This window comes from Symphalangus syndactylus, chromosome 2 (genome assembly GCF_028878055.3).
Source record: "Symphalangus syndactylus isolate Jambi chromosome 2, NHGRI_mSymSyn1-v2.1_pri, whole genome shotgun sequence".
Lineage (NCBI taxonomy): Eukaryota > Metazoa > Chordata > Mammalia > Primates > Hylobatidae > Symphalangus > Symphalangus syndactylus.
The window spans coordinates 136,466,845-136,484,475 of NC_072424.2; the positions used below are offsets into that span (position 1 = coordinate 136,466,845).

The 17,631-nt window shown below is 47.4% G+C and overlaps 1 protein-coding gene across 8 annotated transcripts in view; it reads left to right on the forward strand.

The window, feature by feature from the left end:
- TMEM181 (transmembrane protein 181) overlaps nt 1-17,631 on the forward strand; it is a 101,282-nt gene that overhangs the window by 61,347 nt on the left and 22,304 nt on the right. For 7 of the 8 annotated variants that reach the window (XM_055268311.2, XM_063632727.1, XM_055268321.2 and 4 more), the window contains 4 exons: nt 8,778-8,858; nt 10,721-10,820; nt 11,812-11,942; nt 12,138-12,229. In XM_055268311.2, the coding sequence (XP_055124286.2) occupies nt 8,778-8,858; nt 10,721-10,820; nt 11,812-11,942; nt 12,138-12,229 (404 nt within the window). The remainder of the gene's footprint in view (nt 1-8,777; nt 8,859-10,720; nt 10,821-11,811; nt 11,943-12,137; nt 12,230-17,631) is intronic. The other variant, XM_055268351.2, reaches the window with a different exon arrangement.

Consider the following 17,631-nt stretch of genomic DNA (forward strand, 5'->3'; position numbering starts at 1 on the left):
GACATACCCACGACTGGGAAGAAAAAGGGGTTTCATTGGACGTAGAGTTCCACATGGCTGGGGAGGTCTCAGAATCATGGCGGGAGGCGAAAGGCTTTTCTTACGTGGCAGCAGCAAGAGAAAATGAGGAAGAAGCAAAAGTGGAAACCCTGATAAACCCATCAGATCTCATGAGACTTATTCACTATCAAGAGAATAGCACGGGAAAGCCTGGTCCCCATGATTCGATGACCTCCCCCGGGTCCCTCCCACAACACATGGGAATTCTGGGAGATATAATTCAAGTTGAGATTTGGGTGGGGTACAGCTAAACCGTATCACTTCCCTAATGTACTGAGAGAAAATTGTCACCCTGCACCCAGCATGTTCAGATGAGGCTCTGTTTTCAGTGGAAGGTGTCTGTGCTGAGCAGATGTCTAGATGGTCGATGGCCCCTTCCTGCCTGAGCCTGTCGTGTGGGCTGTGTCTTCCATCTGGCACTGTTGTTGATGCCGTCTCCCTTTAACTCAAGAAGCTGATTTCTCTCTCCTTTTGTTCTCAACCCTATTTTCCATGAACATTTGGTTCATTTGTTTCTACTTAAATATTTATCTTTTTGAAGTAGATAGAATGGTGTCTTAGTCTATGCTGCTGTAACTGTACACCACACACCCGGTAATTTATAAATAGTAGAGATTTATTTCTTACAGTTTTGGAGGGTGGGGAAGTCCAGGATCCAGGCATTGTCAGGTTTGGTGTCTGGTGAGGGCTGTTTTCTGCTTCCAAGATGGTACCTTGTTGCTGCATCCTCTGGAAAGGACACATTCTGTGCCCTCAGTGGAAGGGATGGAAGGACAAAGGGGACCTCAGCTAGCCCCCCCATTTTTTGAGACAGCGTTTTGCTCTGTCACTCAATCTAGAGTGCAGTGGCACGATCACATCTCGGTGCAATATCAACCTCCCAGGCTCAAGCGATCCTTCCACCTCAGTCTCCTGAGTAGCTGGAACCAGACAGGTACACACCACCATGCCTAGCTTGGATTTTTTTAATTTTTAATTTTCTAGAGACGGGGTCTCACTGTGTTGCCCAGGCTCGAACTCCTGGGTTCAAGCAATCCTCCCACCTCGGCCTCCCAAAGTGTTGGGATTACAGGTGTGAGCCACTGCACCGTGCCCCTCTAGCCCTTTTATAAGGTGCAAATCCATTCATGGGGGCAGAGTCCTTATGACTTAATCACTTTCCCAAATTCTCCACCTCACAATACCACCATAATGGGGGCTAAATTTAAACATGAATTTTGGAGGGGACAGATTCCAACTGTAGCAAGTGGTGATCCTTCTCTGTATCCCTCTTGTATCAGCTCTTACTCTTTGGAATACGTCGTGCCCACATCCGTTGCCATGTTCAGGCCATGAGACCACTCACTAGGTCTCACTGGCACTTGTGGGATGATGCTTACCTCCTGTGTTTTTTAAAATGGTTACAACGGCCATGCTCTGCATATGCAGTGACCTTTGACACCACAAAAATCACGTGTACTCTCTTTCCTGTTCTTTTCTCCTGAGATTTTGCAGGCACCTTCTCTGGGCACGTCACATGGTGTCATCCTCAGCACCCTGGGTCCTCTTGGTTACTCTGGGCATTTTCTCCTCTGATTGTTTTTCAGGCCGAGTTTTGATTGACACTCTGTGGCCAGCTGTTCACGTCTCATTTCCTCCATTTGCTTCTAAGCCATGGCCTTTGACTGGGGAGTGAGATGAAAACAGCGACTCACGTCCCGAGTCCTTCAGGCTGCTACCTGAGGCTGCCCTCCGGTTTCCCAGGGAAACTGAGAGGAGTGCGCCTGGCCATACTTTCCTGAGTGTCGCCCCGCTTCTGAGACCTGTGCTTACTATACTTTCCTGAGTGCTGCCCAGCTTCTGAGACCTGTGCTTATTACTATACTTTCCTGAGTGTCGCCCCGCTTCTGAGACCTGTGCTTATTGCTATACTTTCCTGAGTGCTGCCCAGCTTCTCGGACCTGTGCTTATTACTATACTTTCCTGAGTGCTGCCCAGCTTCTCGGACCTGTGCTTGCTACATCGTTGTCATTTCCAACCCCCAGGTATTCCTGGACAGTGCATTTCATGTTTATTTTTATTTTTATTTTTTTATTTTCATTTTTATTTATTTATTTATTTTGAGATGGAGTCTTGCTCTGTTGCACAGTGGCACAATCTCGGCTCACTGCAAGCTTCGCCTCCCGGGTTCATGCCATTCTCCTGCCTCAGTCTCTCTGAGTAGCTGGGACTACAGGCGCCCGCCACCACGCCCGGCTAATTTTTTGTATTTTTAGTAGAGACGGGGTTTCACTGTGGTCTCCATCTCTGACCTCGTGATCCGCCTGCCTCGGCCTCCCAAAGTGCTGGGATTACAGGCATGAGCCACCACACCCGGCCATTTCATGTTGTTTTTAAACATGGGGACCCAGGCTGTGAATCTGAAGCTGGGCCCCCAGTCCAGGCGCTTTGCTTGGTGCTGCACAGGTCACTGTGGCACATCCCTCCCCCCGTCTGTTTCTGTGGTTGTCCATTCAGAGGACTCTGAGGATGTGAGGAAACATTTGTTCTTTGCCAAAGAGCCAGTCAGCTCTTGGAGGCCTTTTACTGGTCATATTTTTGTTAAAGTCACCTATTTCATGCTGCATGGGAATTGACATCACCTGTGCTTGCGCGGAGGACAAGGTTGTGCTTAGCAGATGTGAATGGATGGATGGATGGGCGCATGGGAGATTTTATCAGGGAGGAGTGGCCCCGGGTATCATGTGGGTACTTGTTCCAAAGGTAACTTCGTGGTGTCACAGGGCAAGCCCCGGCTCTGAAAGGACAAAGACAGCATCTTTGTAATGCCAAAGGGACCTTGACGCAAAAGCTTGAGTGCCGAGTGACAGTGCTTCAGATTTCAAAGGGAATGTCTAAGCCGGAGTATTTTCTGGGAACTATACTCTTTATTTCATTTTACTTATTTTACATTTTAATTTAAAAAATGTATTTTGGGGTTTAAAAATAAACACAGAGCAAACAAAACCCCCAAATCCAGTTCCCTAGAGTTGGGTCCACACAGTGGACCTGGCAGTGCCCACAGGACGGGACGGGACGACCTCTGCTTGTGGATGCCTGTGCGGCACTGGCTGGGCTTGCTCCTGTGGACCTTCTGGCCCCAGCTCACGGGATCCAGCGTGCCTGGAGGCCGCTGTGTGTCATGGAGGGGCCAGGGCCCTTCTCGGGGCTTCCTGCAGCTTGCTTGGGAAAACTCAGCCTTTCAAGCCCTTGGCACAAACGCATGTCAGATTGAGCTGTCAGCTGGGCTGGCCCAGGAGGAGCATGCAGGTGATTCTGCTTGGCTGCTGCTGACAGGGACGGCCTCCTAGAGAGTCAGCATATGTGGAAATGGCTTTTCCCGGAAGCAGGAGGATGGGGACACATGAAAGGAGGAAGGAAGCCCGGATGGAGTGTGATGAAGGTGCCGCGTGCCTCCTGCAGGCCACATAGCAGGTTTGGTGTGCAGGGTCTCATTTGAAAGCTGGACCAAAGCGTGCTCTCAGCTCACATTTTAGAACTAAAATGCATGTTTTAGATTAGCTACATTTATCGAATAAAGCATTGTTTTCTAGTGTTAATTTTTTGTTTTTGAGACGGAGTTTTGCTCTTGTTGCCCAGGCTGGAATGCAGTGCAATCTTGGCTCACTGCAACCGCTGCCTCCTGGGTTCAAGTGATTCTCCTGCCTCAGGAGTAGCTGGGATTACAGACATGCGCCACCACGTCTCTGTTTTTAGTAGAGACGGGGTTTCTCCATGTTGGTCAGGCTGGTCTCGAACTCCTGACTTCAGGTGATCCACCTTCATCGGCCTCCCAAAGTGCTGGGATTATAGGCATGAGCCACCATGCCTGGCCTAGTGTTAATTTTTTTTTTTTGGAGATGGAGTCTTGCTCTGTCATCCGGGCTAGAGTGCAGTGGTGCAATCTTGGCTCACTGCAACCTCCACCTCCTGGGTTCAAGCACTTCTCCCTGCCTCAGCCTCCCAAGTAGCTGGGATTACAGGAATGCACCACCACGCCCGGCTAATTTTTGTATTTTTAGTAGAGATGGGGTTTTGCGATGTTGCCCAGGCTGGTCTCAAATTCCTGACCTCAGGTAATCTGCCCACCTCAGCCCTCCAAAGTGCTGGGATTACAGGTGTGAGCCACCGCACCCGGCCCTAGTGTTAATTTTTAATGAGAGTGAGTTGATTATTTTCTGTTGCTCTAACAGACTCTTGAGCTAGAATCCCCCTCCTCCAGGGGAGTCTGAGATTATTTTCTTTCTTAAGAGTTACGGTTCCTTGAGAGTAAAAACAACCACCCAACCTTTCAGACCTGTTACTTCAGACATATTTTGTGTTTTTTTCTGATGGTAGCAGTTCTTTTTTTCTCTTCTTGACTGTGCCTTGGAGTATGTTTGTTCGACTAAGACGTAGTAAACGTTTTTAATCTGAATATTATGTTTATATCAACACTCCCCCCAAATGCTCAAGTCACTACTTTGATCATTCTATAAATGATATAATACTGTTATAAAATTTAAATGCTGTAGCAATAATCGTAATAGTTATGTGATGTTTTGGGTTTATAGTAGTAACTATTGTTTACTGAACCTTTGCTGTTTGCTGGGCATTGTGCTTAGCTTTTAATACGCATCATCTCATTAAAATGCTATGATAGGCCAGGCGTGGTAGCTCACGCCTGTAATCCCAGCACATTGGGAGGCCGAGGCAGGCAGATCACCTGAGATCAGGAGTTCGGGACCAGCCTGACCAACATAGTGAAACTTTGTCTCCGCTAAAAATCAGAATTAGCTGGGCATGGTGGCACATGCCTGTAATCCCAGCTACTCAGGAGGCTGAAGCAGGAGAATTGCTTGAACCCAGGAGAGGGCCGTGTGCAATGGCTCACACCTGTTATCCCAGCACTTTGGGAGGCTGAGGCGGGTGGATCACAAGGTCAGGAGTTCGGGACCAGCCTGGCCAATATGGTGAAGCCCCGTCTCAACTAAAAATACAAAAATTAGCTGAGAGTGGTGGCGCATGCCTGTAGTCCCAGCTGCTTGGGAGGCTGAGGCAGGAGAATTGCTTGAACCTGGGAGATGGAGGTTGCAGTGAGCCGAGATCCCGCCACTGCAGCCCGGCCTGGGCAACAGAGCAAGACTGTCTCAGAAAAACAAAAAACAAAACCACAAGGCTAAAAGGATACATAATTATGTGAAGTAGGTTACTAGCATCCCCATTTTATGGAGGAAAATCTGAGGTTTCGTGAGATTAAGTCATTTGCCCAAATAGTAATGGGAAGAGCTGGAATTTGAACCTGAATCACTGTGATCTCCACTTGCCCATTACCATCTATTGTTAGTGGTTGGTTTTTGTTTGGCAGCTTTATTGAGGTATAGTTGACACACAGTGAAACCTGGGAAACTGTTCCCACAGTCAAGCATCCCCTCACCAGCCATCACCCCTAAACATCTTCTTGTGCCTCTTCCTCCTGTCCTTTCCCATCCCTGGGAAGTCACTGATCTGTTTTCACAACACACTTATTTGCATTTTTTTAAGAATTTTATGTAACTGGAATTATACAATATGTACTTCTCCAATATGTTTGAGTTGTTTCATATAGCATAATTATTTTGAGCTTGATCGATGATGAATGTGTGCATCGTGATATTCTAGTATAAATGTAACAAAAATTGTTTATTCATTCACCTGTTGATGGACATTTGAATTGGTTGCAGTTTGGGGCTGTTACAAAGAAAGCAGCAATGAACATCTGTGTATAAATCTTTGTGTGGACATATGCTTTCATTTCTCTTGGATAAATGCTAGAAATGGAATGGTTGGGCCATGTGGTTAAGAAACTCACAAACTGTTTTGCAGAGTGGTTGTGTTATTATTTTATGTTACACCAGTAGCGTGTGAGGGTTTCAGTTACTTCATATCCCGTCAACGCTCAGTATGGTCAGTCTTTTGAATTTTGGCTGTTCTAGTAGGTGTATAATGGTATTTAATGGTTTTATATTGCGGTTTTAATTTATGTACTTTTTTTTTTTTTTTTTTGAGATGGGACCTTGCTCTGTCGCCTAGGCTGGAGTGCAGTGATATGATCATGGCTCACTGACCCTGGGCTCAAGAGATCCTCCTGCCTCCGCCTCCTGAGTAGCTGCGACTACAGGCACACGCCACCATGCTGGCTATTTTTTTTATTTTTTATTTTTGTAGAGACAGGATCTTGCTCTGTTGACCAGGCTCATCTCAAACTACTGGCTGCAAACTAGCCTCCTACCTCAGCCTCCCAAAGTATTGGGATTACAGGCGTGAGCCACTGCACCTGGCCTAATTTACATACTTTGAAAATGTTGGTCACTGTCTTCTGGCTTGCATTTTTCTGACAAGAAATCTGATGTCCACCTTATCTTTGTCCTTATCTTCGTCTTCTGTAATAATGTTCTTCCCTCTCCCCACCCCTTTTTAAGATTTTTCTCTTATGGTGCTTCTTGTACTTTTCCTCGTTTCTTGTGCTTGGGGTCCATTGAGCTTCTTGGATTTGTGAGTTGATAGTTTTCATCAAATCGGAAACATTTTGGCCATTATCTCTTCAAATACTTTTTTTGTCCTTCTGGTCCCCTGACCTCCCAAATTCAGGGACCCCAGATTAGGCCAGTGGTCCCCAACCTTTTTGGCACCAGGGACTGGTTTCGTGGAAGACAACTTTTCCATGGACCAGGGTTGGTTGGGATGATTTTGGGACAGCTCAAGTGCATTTCATTTATCATTAGATTCTCATAAGGAGCATGCAGCCTAGATTCCCCACCTGCACAGTTCACAGCAGGTTCGTGTTCTATGAGAATATAATCCCCTGGCCAATCTGAAGAGCTCAGGCGGTAATGCTCACTGGCCCACTGCTCACCTGCTGCTCTATGGCCCGGTTGCTGACAGGCCACGTGGCCAGTATTGGGTCTGTGGCCTGGAAGCTGGGGACCCCTATATTAGGCCAGTTGAAGTTGTCCAAAGCGTCCCGATGCTCTGTTGATTTTTTTCAGTTTTTTTTTCTTAAGTTTTATTTTAGATAGCTTCTATTGCTGTGCCTTCACATTTACCAGTCTCTGTTGTGTCTAATCTGTTGATCATCTTCCAAGTCTTTAAAAAATCTTTCATCTAGCTGCTTGATTTCCTTATCTGCTAATTTTGTCATCTGTGATTTCTGGGCCAGTTTTGATTGGTTGGTTTTTTCCTCATATGGTTTGTATTTTCCTGCTTTTTGGTGTCTGGTACTTTTGGTTCAATGCCAGACATTATTGATTGTTAGGTTTTATATCTTATAAATATCCCTGAGCTTTGTTCTGGTACATTGTTAATTTCCTTGGAAATGGTTTGATCTTTTCTGGCCTTGCTTTTCAACATTGCTAGGTGGGGCCAAAGCAGTATGAAGTCTGAGGCTAATTTTTTCCTAATGCTGAGGCAAAAGCATTCAGCATATGCTACCCAATGCCGTTTGATGGTGAGTTTCTTCTCTGTCTTGTGGGAACGGGCACCTTGACTGGCTCTGTGGGTGCCAGGCACTGGCTTTTTGGGGGATTCTCTGTCTGTACAGCTCTCCTTTTCAGCACTCTGTCCTGTGGATTCGGGCCAGCCCTTTCTCCCTGGACTCCCAGCCGTGGCTCTGCCTGGGTTCCCCTCCATGATGTGGGCCACCAGGGGCACCCCTTGTTGTTTCCCATCAGTCAGAGATTACTACCTTTCATTGTTTCCTCAGGTCCAGTGTCTTAAATCATCCTTGTGCATGCATGCGTGTGTGTGTGTGTGTGTGTGTGTGTGTGTGTGTGATGTTTTAGGTAAATCTGTAACTATTTGTACTGAAGTGGATTTTTTTAATTGCTTCAGATGACTTTAATTCAATGCATCAGAATGATGGGGCTCACTGGCCCTGTGAGCACAGTGTTCTGGGGTCTGGTTATGGACCTGGCTCGTGCTTAGGTTGGTGGTGGCTGGCCTCTGCCTTGCTGTCAGCAGCAGTGCCCCTGTCCTCGGCTCCATCAGTGCACACTTGGCACACGTGGGACTGTCCGGTCAGCATGAGAACGGACTCCTTCAACTGCAGCTCACTCTTCTGCTTTCACATTCATACTTAAAGGTTTTACTTAAACTTTGTCACAACATTCTAGTCGCACTTTTACATCTTTTAAAACTTTCTTTTGATGGAATATGACTATTTCTAATAAAGAGATTGACAAGGTTGATTTTTGATGTGAGATTTAAGATCCAAATGCTCGTGATTATAAAATAATTTGTCAGATTTATCATCCATAAAACACCATTTGAAATTCTTTTTCGCTCTTGGTAATTAAGATTTTTTATGTCTGTGTCCTTTGATAAAAAAGTAAACTGTACCAAATGTTAAAATTTTGGAACATGTAGGATGTTCCAAAATTTTAACCTGCATGGTGGCAGGCACCTGTAATCCTAGCTACTCAGGAGGCTGAGGCAGGGAGGAGTGCTTGAACCTGGGAGGCGGAGGTTGCAGTGAGCGAAGATTGTGCCACTTCACTCCGGCCTGGGCAACAGAGTGAGACTCCATCTCAAAAAAAAAAAATGTGTGTGTGTGTGTGTGTGTGTGTGTGTATATATATATATATAGTGTCTCATATATAGAGAAAACTGTTAGTAATTGGTGTATTTTCTCTCAGATGCATATATTTTTTTTTTCAAATCGTTTTCTCCACTTTCTATTTCAGTGGAGGACTTATAACCCTGCCTTCTCCCGGTTGGAAATCTGGTTCCGGTTTTTCTTTGTGGTGCTCACCTTCATCGTCACTGTGAGTACCATTCGCCTGATGGACCGCGGCAGATCCCAGCCACGAAGAAGCTGGTTTATGCAGTTATGATCTTCGGTGCAAGCCACATGGAGATTGATCTGAACTCAGATGCTCCATCCAGTGGGCTGTGCTGATATTACAACTCTGTGTGTCTGCCGAGATGCTGCCATGCAAGAAAGAATGATGTGGTATCATGTATTCAGGATTTCTGTAGAGTGCACATCCCCGACTTTTAAGTAAATGTTCATCATGTGCGGTGAAAAGTGCCATTTCACTTGTATGGAAGGAAGCCTGCCTTACTTGAATGAGCTTCTCTGAGTGCAGATGCAGCATGCTCTTGGGTTTTTATATTTTATATCTTTATAGTTGTACCAGTCCTTTGTGTTTTTGGGCATTTTCAGGAGGAATAAGGCCAAAGAGAAGTGTTTTGGAAATGCAGGCGTTGGGCTTGTTTGGGATCTGAGGTTTGTGTCCACAAGCCCACATGACTTTGGGGGAAATGCTTACCCTGAGAAGCCCAAGGGAGCCCCCCAGAGCCCCAGTCTGCGAAGATAAGAATTGGTAAATTGGAGGAAGGGAAAGTGTGCTTCATTTAGTGATCTGTTGCTGCCTGAAGCATGGCGTTCTGCCTTCATCAGCTGCTTGTCCTTGTGCGGGATGGTGGGGAGGTGACATTTAGGAAATGTGTCCACCCAGAAACACTTGGTATTTTTCAGGGTAACTGCATGGGAGGACACAGGCATGTGCACATGTGAGGGGATGCTCTGCTGGAGCGAAGGGCATGAGTGCTAGAGCCACAGGGAGCTGGAGGGAAGGGCTTGAGTGCTAGCGCCACAGGGAGCTGGAGGGAAGGGCTTGAGTGCTCGAGTCACAGGGAGCTGGAGGGAAGGGCGTGAGTGCTAGAGCCACAGGGAGCTGCAGGTTGTAGTGCTTAGGCCCAGCCCAGGGCCTCTGGGATCCCAGGGCTCCCCCGGTGAGCTTCATAAATGAAAGCGGAAAGCTGGTATTTGTGTCTGGGCAGCAAGAAACACTTGCTTCTTGTCAAAGGCTCTCTGATGCCCTGAGATTTTCCTGCCACACTCTGGAGCCCAAAGAGCTATTTATTACTCAGGGCCCTAAGTATGTTCTTAAAAAGAGGGAAGATGGTCCCTAGGCGAGGAAACCCACATTGCCTAGAAAACTATTGGCTTATATCAGATTATACGAAAACAATCAACAACAAAACCCTGGCCTAAAAATTACGTTGTATAATGTTTTGAAGCAGTTTAAAGAAACTTCTTCCACAGGCCTAACACACCTTCTTCAGGGAGGTGTTTGAAAAGAAAACGCATCCTCTGACCTTTGTTACAAGACTGCTACATTCTCTTGGCTTTTCATGGGCGAGCCCTGGCACCATCTTGGAAGCTGCTGCCATCTGTAGCAGTTGCACTGCCAGGAACATGAGGCTCCTGTCACACGAACAGATGTGGCCTGTGTCCTGGGTGGGTCCGTCTGAGTGCTGGCTCTCTGGAGCAGGCCCAGTGGAAGTGGGCCTTGTTTTCCTCGCCGGTGGAGGTGAGAGGGCGGGTGCTCTTTCCTTTGGCAGGGATTACATTCCTCCTCCTCTCCTGCTTCTATGAGGACAGCTCGGAACCTGTCTTAGCTGTGGCTTCTCTACAGAAAGTAACAACCTTGTCTTGGTTGTCACTGATGGCCTCCAGGACACAGTAGGCAATTCAGCCAGGGCTTAAGGCAGCGGCTCTTAGGGGGGCACCTAGACCATTGATGGGAGAAGACAACCTGGTATGCAGGCAAGGTGTGAGCAAAGGCTGCAGGCAAGGTGTGAGCAAAGGCAGTAACCGGAGGCCTGATTTGGTTTGCAGTGCCTGTTTGCGCATTCCCTCCGGAAATTTTCCATGAGAGACTGGGGCATCGAGCAGAAGTGGATGTCTGTTCTCCTGCCTCTGCTGCTACTTTACAATGGTGGGTAGTTCCATTTTTACTTAGGAACTTTCCCCTTTAAAATGTAAAGCTGGAGGCCGGGTGCAGGGTTGTGCCTGTCATCCCAGCACTTTGAGAGGCTGGAGCAGGATTGCTTGAAGCCAGGAGTTTAACACCAGCCTGGGTAACATAGCAGGACTCTACAAAAAATAAAATTAGCTGGGCATGGTGGTGCGTGCATGCCTGCGGTCCCAACTACGTGGGAGGCTGAGGTGGGAGGATTGCTTGAGCCCAGGAGTCTGAGGCTGCAGTGAGTCATGATGACACCACTTCACTCCAGCCTGGATAACAGAGCAAGACCCTGTCTCTTAAAACAAAGTGAAAGTAAACCTGGAAGCCATCTTGGAGATGGCCTAGGCCCAGAAGAGCCTGTAGGGAGCCCCCCAGAGGAACATGTAGCCATGTGCTCCCTGGCACCCCAGGAGCCATGTTCCACCGAGCTGGGGCAGATGCCTGGCTCTCTAACAAATAGGTGGCTGTTCGGTAGTTAAAACTTGGACGTGCTACAGACACAGCAGTCCTGGAACTTGGCTGAAGGTGGCCAGACGTGGCTGGCTGTTCCTCTTTTCCTGCTCCAAACGTGTTTGCTTCCCGAGCTGCCGCAGTCGGAACTCCCAGGCTCCGGGAGGAGCTGATGGCAGCGGCATACAGCACTCTGTCGTGATCAGTGCAGCAATCTGTTCAGTGGCTTTTAGGTGTTTTGGAAAACAAAATAGCCATCGGTTCACTACCTTTCCTTTGGCTCTGACCAGGGAGAAAAGCTGGTAGTGAGCTCCAGCCCCGCAGTGGGATGGGGTGCTCTCTGCTAGGTGCTGACCCCACAGAGGTATGGGGTGCTCTCTGCTAGGTGCTGACCCCGCAGAGGTATGGGGTGCTCTCTGCTAGGTGCTGACCCCGCAGAGGTATGGGGTGCTCTCTGCCAGGTGCTGGCAGGCCTTGTTTTCCACATGCATTTCTGCCCTTTGTGTTCCAGATCCGTTCTTCCCCCTCTCCTTCCTGGTCAACAGCTGGCTCCCGGGGATGCTGGATGACCTCTTTCAGTCCATGTTCCTGTGCGCCCTGCTGCTCTTCTGGCTGTGCGTGTACCACGGGATTCGCGTCCAGGTGAGCCGGAGCCCTCTGCACTGCCGGGGGAGGTTCCAGACTGTGTCCTCCCTTCCGAACTCTGAGGACAGCCCAGAAAGGTGAATTTATCCATGGAAGCCTGTCTGCAGGCCCATACTCAATGGAAAAATCACGTTATGTACAATTACCAATTTGGTTTTCTTTATTTCTTACTTTTTATTTTTTTCTTTTTAGGGAGAAAGAAAGTGTTTAACTTTCTATTTGCCTAAATTCTTCATTGTTGGACTATTGTGGTTGGCTTCTGTTACGCTAGGAATATGGCAAACGTGAGTAATTCTATTACGTGTGAAACGTCAGTCGTGAAAAGCATTTGACAAAAGTGGAAAGGCCAGGCCGGGCATAGTGGCTCATGCTTGTAATCCCAGCACTTTGAGAGGCTGAGGCAGGCAAATCACTTGAGCTCAGGAGTTCAAGACCAGCCTGGGCAACATGGTGAAACCCCATCTCTACCAAAAATGCAAAAATATAGCTGGCTGTGGTGGCGCATGCCCGTAGTCCCAGCTCCCCGGGAGGCTGAGGTGGGAGGATCGCTTGAGCCTGCAAGGCAGAGGTTGCAATGAGCCGAGATCGCACCACTGCACTCCAGCCTGGGCAACAGTGTGAGAACTTGTCTCAAAAAAAAAAAAAAGGTGGAAAGGCTTAGAATCAAACTGTATTTTGTGAACTCATCCAGAAAAGAATCAGCTTTCAGTTTATCTAACTTGGTGACACAGTAGACCCCCCTTATTTTTGGGGGATTTGTTCCCAGACCCCCATTAACTACCTGCAGTCTTGGATAGTACTGATCCTTATATATAGCTGTTTATACCCTATGTATACCCATACTATGTTTTTCTTTTTTTTTTTTTTTTTTTTTTTTAGACGAATAGGGAGGGTGACTTTAGTCACAGGCTGCTCAAAAACACAGGCTGCAGAGAACAGGATTTGGATTGGCAAACTGATTGTACCCTCATGTCACACTCCTTCTTTGCTCCTACCTTGGAGCATTTTGGCTGGGAGGCAAAACCCCAGTGCTATTACGGGCAGTCCCCTTACCCCTGATTCCACACCCACCACCCAGAAACTGAAGCCTCATGACCCGCTTTGAGGAAAAATATCCAGTCCTGGTTTTCTGTGTTCCAGTCGGCCTTCCAAACACATCCTCCCCCTGGGACACAGACTTCAGGCTAGCCTGTATTACGTCAGGTTGCTAGTTGCCCTTTTCTGGGAGACTCCCAATGACTGTACCCTCTCTGCTTAAAGACTGTGGAGGCAACTGGTGTTCTTACGCAAAGTGGCCAAGGTGTGGGAGACTAGATCTTTGACTCTGGCAGTCTCTAGGACTGTATGCAAGGCCAGGCCCAGGTGGGCATACTGACAAAGGCTTTTGGGAACCCGGCAAGGGAGGAAGTAGGGAGCATCTGTTTCCATGATGATTCTCTCCAGTGGGATGTGCCTCAGCACCTCCTGGGCTTCCCAGGCGGAGGAGTATGTCAGGACCGCCGTGGGGCCCACCGACGTTGGGAGAGTACTTCAGCAGGGGTTCAATGGCCAGGTAGCTGCAGTGAAGGAATGCTTATGTATGTATCTTGTAGTCAGAGAACACACATTTTCTCATGGTGTCCAGCAGATCCTCCTCGGCTTGCTGGCAGTGGATCGCCAAAGCTTCTCTAGAGACGCAGCCAGCTCAAGCTGTCTCTTAAATACCTTGTGATGTTCTGGGACAGGCATGGTGCACTTTTAGGAGTAATCGAAGCCTATTTCTCCAAATGCCCCAGCCGTGGAGTGCCTTAAGGCTTGTAAAAGATTTCTTTCCTGACTCTTATTGTAGTAACATGGAAAATGAAGGTGACAGCCAAAGGCCCCCCAGACCAGATCGTCTTTCAACAGCTCCCCCCATAGGCAGTTTGTGAGGGTGAGGATGGCAGAGGTCAGAGACGCAACCCTGAAATTCCTTAGAGAAGGAGCTGCTGTAAATTCTTCTGAACTTAGTCGAGGTCCCGTTGAAAGATAACTTGGAATACAGCATATCCAAGTGACAGTGGGTATCAGTGAAGCCCTGCTCTAGGCTTGGCTCCCGGTGGCTCTTTGGCAGGGAACTGGATGCGTGTCCTCCACAAGGACACAGAGGCATCTCCTCTAGGAGTGTTCTTCTTTGCTTCACCTCTTTTCCTCCCAAGCTTCTGGAGAAGTGAAATGAGTGAGAATTCTGGGAGCTGCCTTCCTCTGAGGCCTCCACATCTGTGGAGATGTTATGGGCGCTCACTGCAGAGTTAGGGGAAGAATCACTCAGGCACTGTGGCTGCTCCTCCCAGCCTGCGCTTTGTCATTGCTGCTGCTGCTCACAGACAAGTAGCCGGAAGGCTTGGGGCTGCTGGTGCACTAGCTGACATACTCACGCCGAGGACTACTGTACAGATGAGGCAGGTACATGACATAGTGGTGAAGGAAGAAGGCTCTGGAATGGCTGAGGGTTTCAGTGAGACGGGTTCCTCCTGAGAGAGTCTGACCGTGGAGATCTCCACATCAGACCAGTTGCTTCCTGAAGAGGGGTCCTCCATCACCACCTCCCTATCTTTATGCTTTTGGATTTCTAAATGAGAGTCGTCCAGAAACTCTAGGGGTGGAGAGCGTTTGTCAGTGACTGTCCTTTGGTCCCCAAGGGGTTTCTCAATGGGTTTCTCCTGAGGGTCTGTGACCACTCTCCTGTCATAGAAGGTGCTCCTCTCTGGCACTGTCTTGTCCTTCTCCACTGACCTCTGGGATTGACTCTTTATCCTCAGCAGGGGTGACTGTGACACTCCTGGCTATTCCTTCTCAGTCTTGGCTGGTCCTTCACTCCTGGCTGGTCCTTCTCCACAACTGGGACACTCTGCTATGCTTGGTTTTGAACTAGTGACAGCCTCTCCCTTCCTTTTCGGCACTGATTTCCCCTGGATGCCCTGGTTAGCCTCCAGGTAGATCATTGTGGAGCCCCGATGTCGACGTCTATCTGTCTTCCTTTTCTGGACCTTGTTGGGTTCCTCAGTTGTATCGTTCTGACTGTCAGCTTCAGCTGCAAATTATGAGTTCATGGACGTGGTGGCTCAAGCCTGTAATCCCAGCACTTTGGGAGGCCGAAGCAGGCAGATCACGAGGTCAGGAGATCGAGACCATCCTGGCTAACACGGTGAAACCCCGTCTCTACTAAAAATACAAAAAATTAGCCGGGCGAGGTGGTGGGCACCTGTAGTCCCAGCTACACGGGAGGCTGAGGCAGGAGAATGGCGTGAACCCCGGGAGGCGGAGCCTGCAGTGAGCTGAGATCGCGCCACTGCACTCCAGCCTGGGTGAAAGAGTGAGACTCTGTCTCAAAAAAAAAAAAAAAGACTTCATGGAGTTACGAGAACTATCTTTGGAATCAGCCATAAAGCTGTAGGCTTCCTTTTCTAGAGAAGCTACTTCTTCTAGAGAGGGATTGGTAGGGTGTGGAGGGGTTCCGCCTGACAAAAGGAACCCCCGAGTGCTGTGAATCAGGCAGCCTTTGGTGGTGGCCCTGCCCACACCTGTGCCTGAGGATTGCCGGGGAGGAGTGTAAGAGTTAAAGAAAGGAAAGAAACAGGAAAAGCAGCTCAACAAAGACAGGTTTTGTTTTGGACAATAAACCTGAGAGGGCCTTCTGGCCGAGTTAGGTCAGAGGCACTCTCTCTTACAGGCTAAGAGTATTTAAGGGTTCAGGACAGGAGAGGTTATCACAGGCTTGGAATGTTTGTGTCTCTTCTTCTTGCTTATCTGGGAGGGGGAGTTTTTGTGTCTCTTCCCATACATCTTCCTACAGCTGCAGGGATACCCCCCACCGCCCACCTCCTAGTCTGCTTTTAGCTTGTCTATCTTAGCGCATTTAAAGGGAAAGGAATGTGCTTATAAGGGCCCACTTTTTTACTGGGGCCCATTTACACTCCCAAAACGTGAGTGTGAAGTTTGGTGGTTACCCAAGAGACTTTCCCCCCCTCCGTCTGTGCCCAGCTGTCTTATCTGTGTTTTACTGTCTGCTCTTTCTGGCTGCTTTTTGTTAGAAGTGATTTCCTTGAAACGCAAGAAGTTAGAAAGGGAGCTGGAACGGAAAGTGGTGGTGTTTGCCCAAGATGATGGTGCTCCTGCTCTGTCATTCCAGACCCTATAGTTATAAAAGGACTAGGGGCGACGTATTCTTTCTGGTTGCTTCCTGCTGGGCGGGAGAGGTGGAGAGTCCTTTGGTCTCGGATTGACTGTGGGAGCAATGCCGTCTGTAGATGTTGTGGATAGTTGTCTGTGAAATAGCCGTGCTCTTGTCAGTTAAGAATCTTTGAAAAAGGTTAATCAGGCAGGGTAAAAACATTAGTCCTAGGCTTATTATTAGGAGAGGGCTCAGGAATGGGGTGACCCATGGTACGATTTTGGTTCCCAAACCAATAATTCATTTGGTTGTTTTGGTATTCGCTTAGCCTTTTAGCCCTTTCTTTGAGATTTTTAGCAGCGTCTCTTATGAGGCCTGACTGGTTGAGATAGAAGCAGCATTTCTTTCCCAATGAGAGGCAGAGGCACACGTTTGGAAAGACCCATGTGTTATTTTTTTGTTAGTAACTGTTATTCCTGCTATAAGGTTGGTAATTAAGCAAAATGCTATGGCAATTGAGATTGTCTGATATCCCACCCTCAGGGTGCTACAGTGTATATAGTCCTACTGCAAATAGTCTAGTAGAGCAGTTCCCGCAAGGGTGGCATGGTAAATAATTTCCATAAAAAAGCTTTAATATTTGGCTTAAAAGGAGAGGTAGAAATGACAAAAAGTATTTGGTGAGGTAGAAGTGAGACTAAGTCAGATGAGTAATTGTCACTCAGTTACTTACTTTTTATGATTTTCAGCTTAAGATTTCTTATTTCTTTACATTGATATTTGGGAAGTTCCTCTGGGCTGTTGGGGTTGCTTCCTTAGCTTCTCAGGCTTTGACTTGAGTGTGATGTATGCAGGGGTTGATTCCTGTAACAGATGTAATTTAAACTGTAGCAAACCATAAAAATTGAAAAACATCAGTCAAGACTAGAATTTAACAGGTGTGTGCTATAGTTTTTGAAACCTAATTTTCTCTCCAGTTTCCCATTTTTGTTAAAAGACAAATCATGATAGGACTGGTTTGCTTTATTATACTTGGCTTATTTATTTGTATACAGTTCAGCAAGACTAATTATTTGCTACATACGCCTTTTAAATTGGCTTTGATGGAAATTTTTTCCATAGAAGGAATCTGAGATAAGACTTTCCAAAGCCAAACCTGGCCATGGATTTGTACCATTAAATACCTATGAGTTGGGTGAATTCCTTTCCTCTTGAGGTCTCAAGATAACTTGGGGTTCCTGGCCTGTCAGAAAGTGACATGCTTTGCTTAGCACAGGTCAGAAACTCTGTACGGGGACTGTGTACCCAGAATATGAGGCCAGTTTCCAAGGGCTTTCTTGGCTTCCTAAGTCAAGTTCGATTCCTTAAAGGAGAGCACACCATTCCAGTCAAAGCCTTGGCAAAATAACCAGTTTCTCCAATTGTGTTCTGTTACACAAGAAAATATATTCTTATCGCACTGAAGCAAACAACTATATTGTTGTAGCTTAAGAATACTTATAACTAGTTTTCAAATTCTAGAGGAACTAGGCAGAAAGAAACAAACATCTTTAA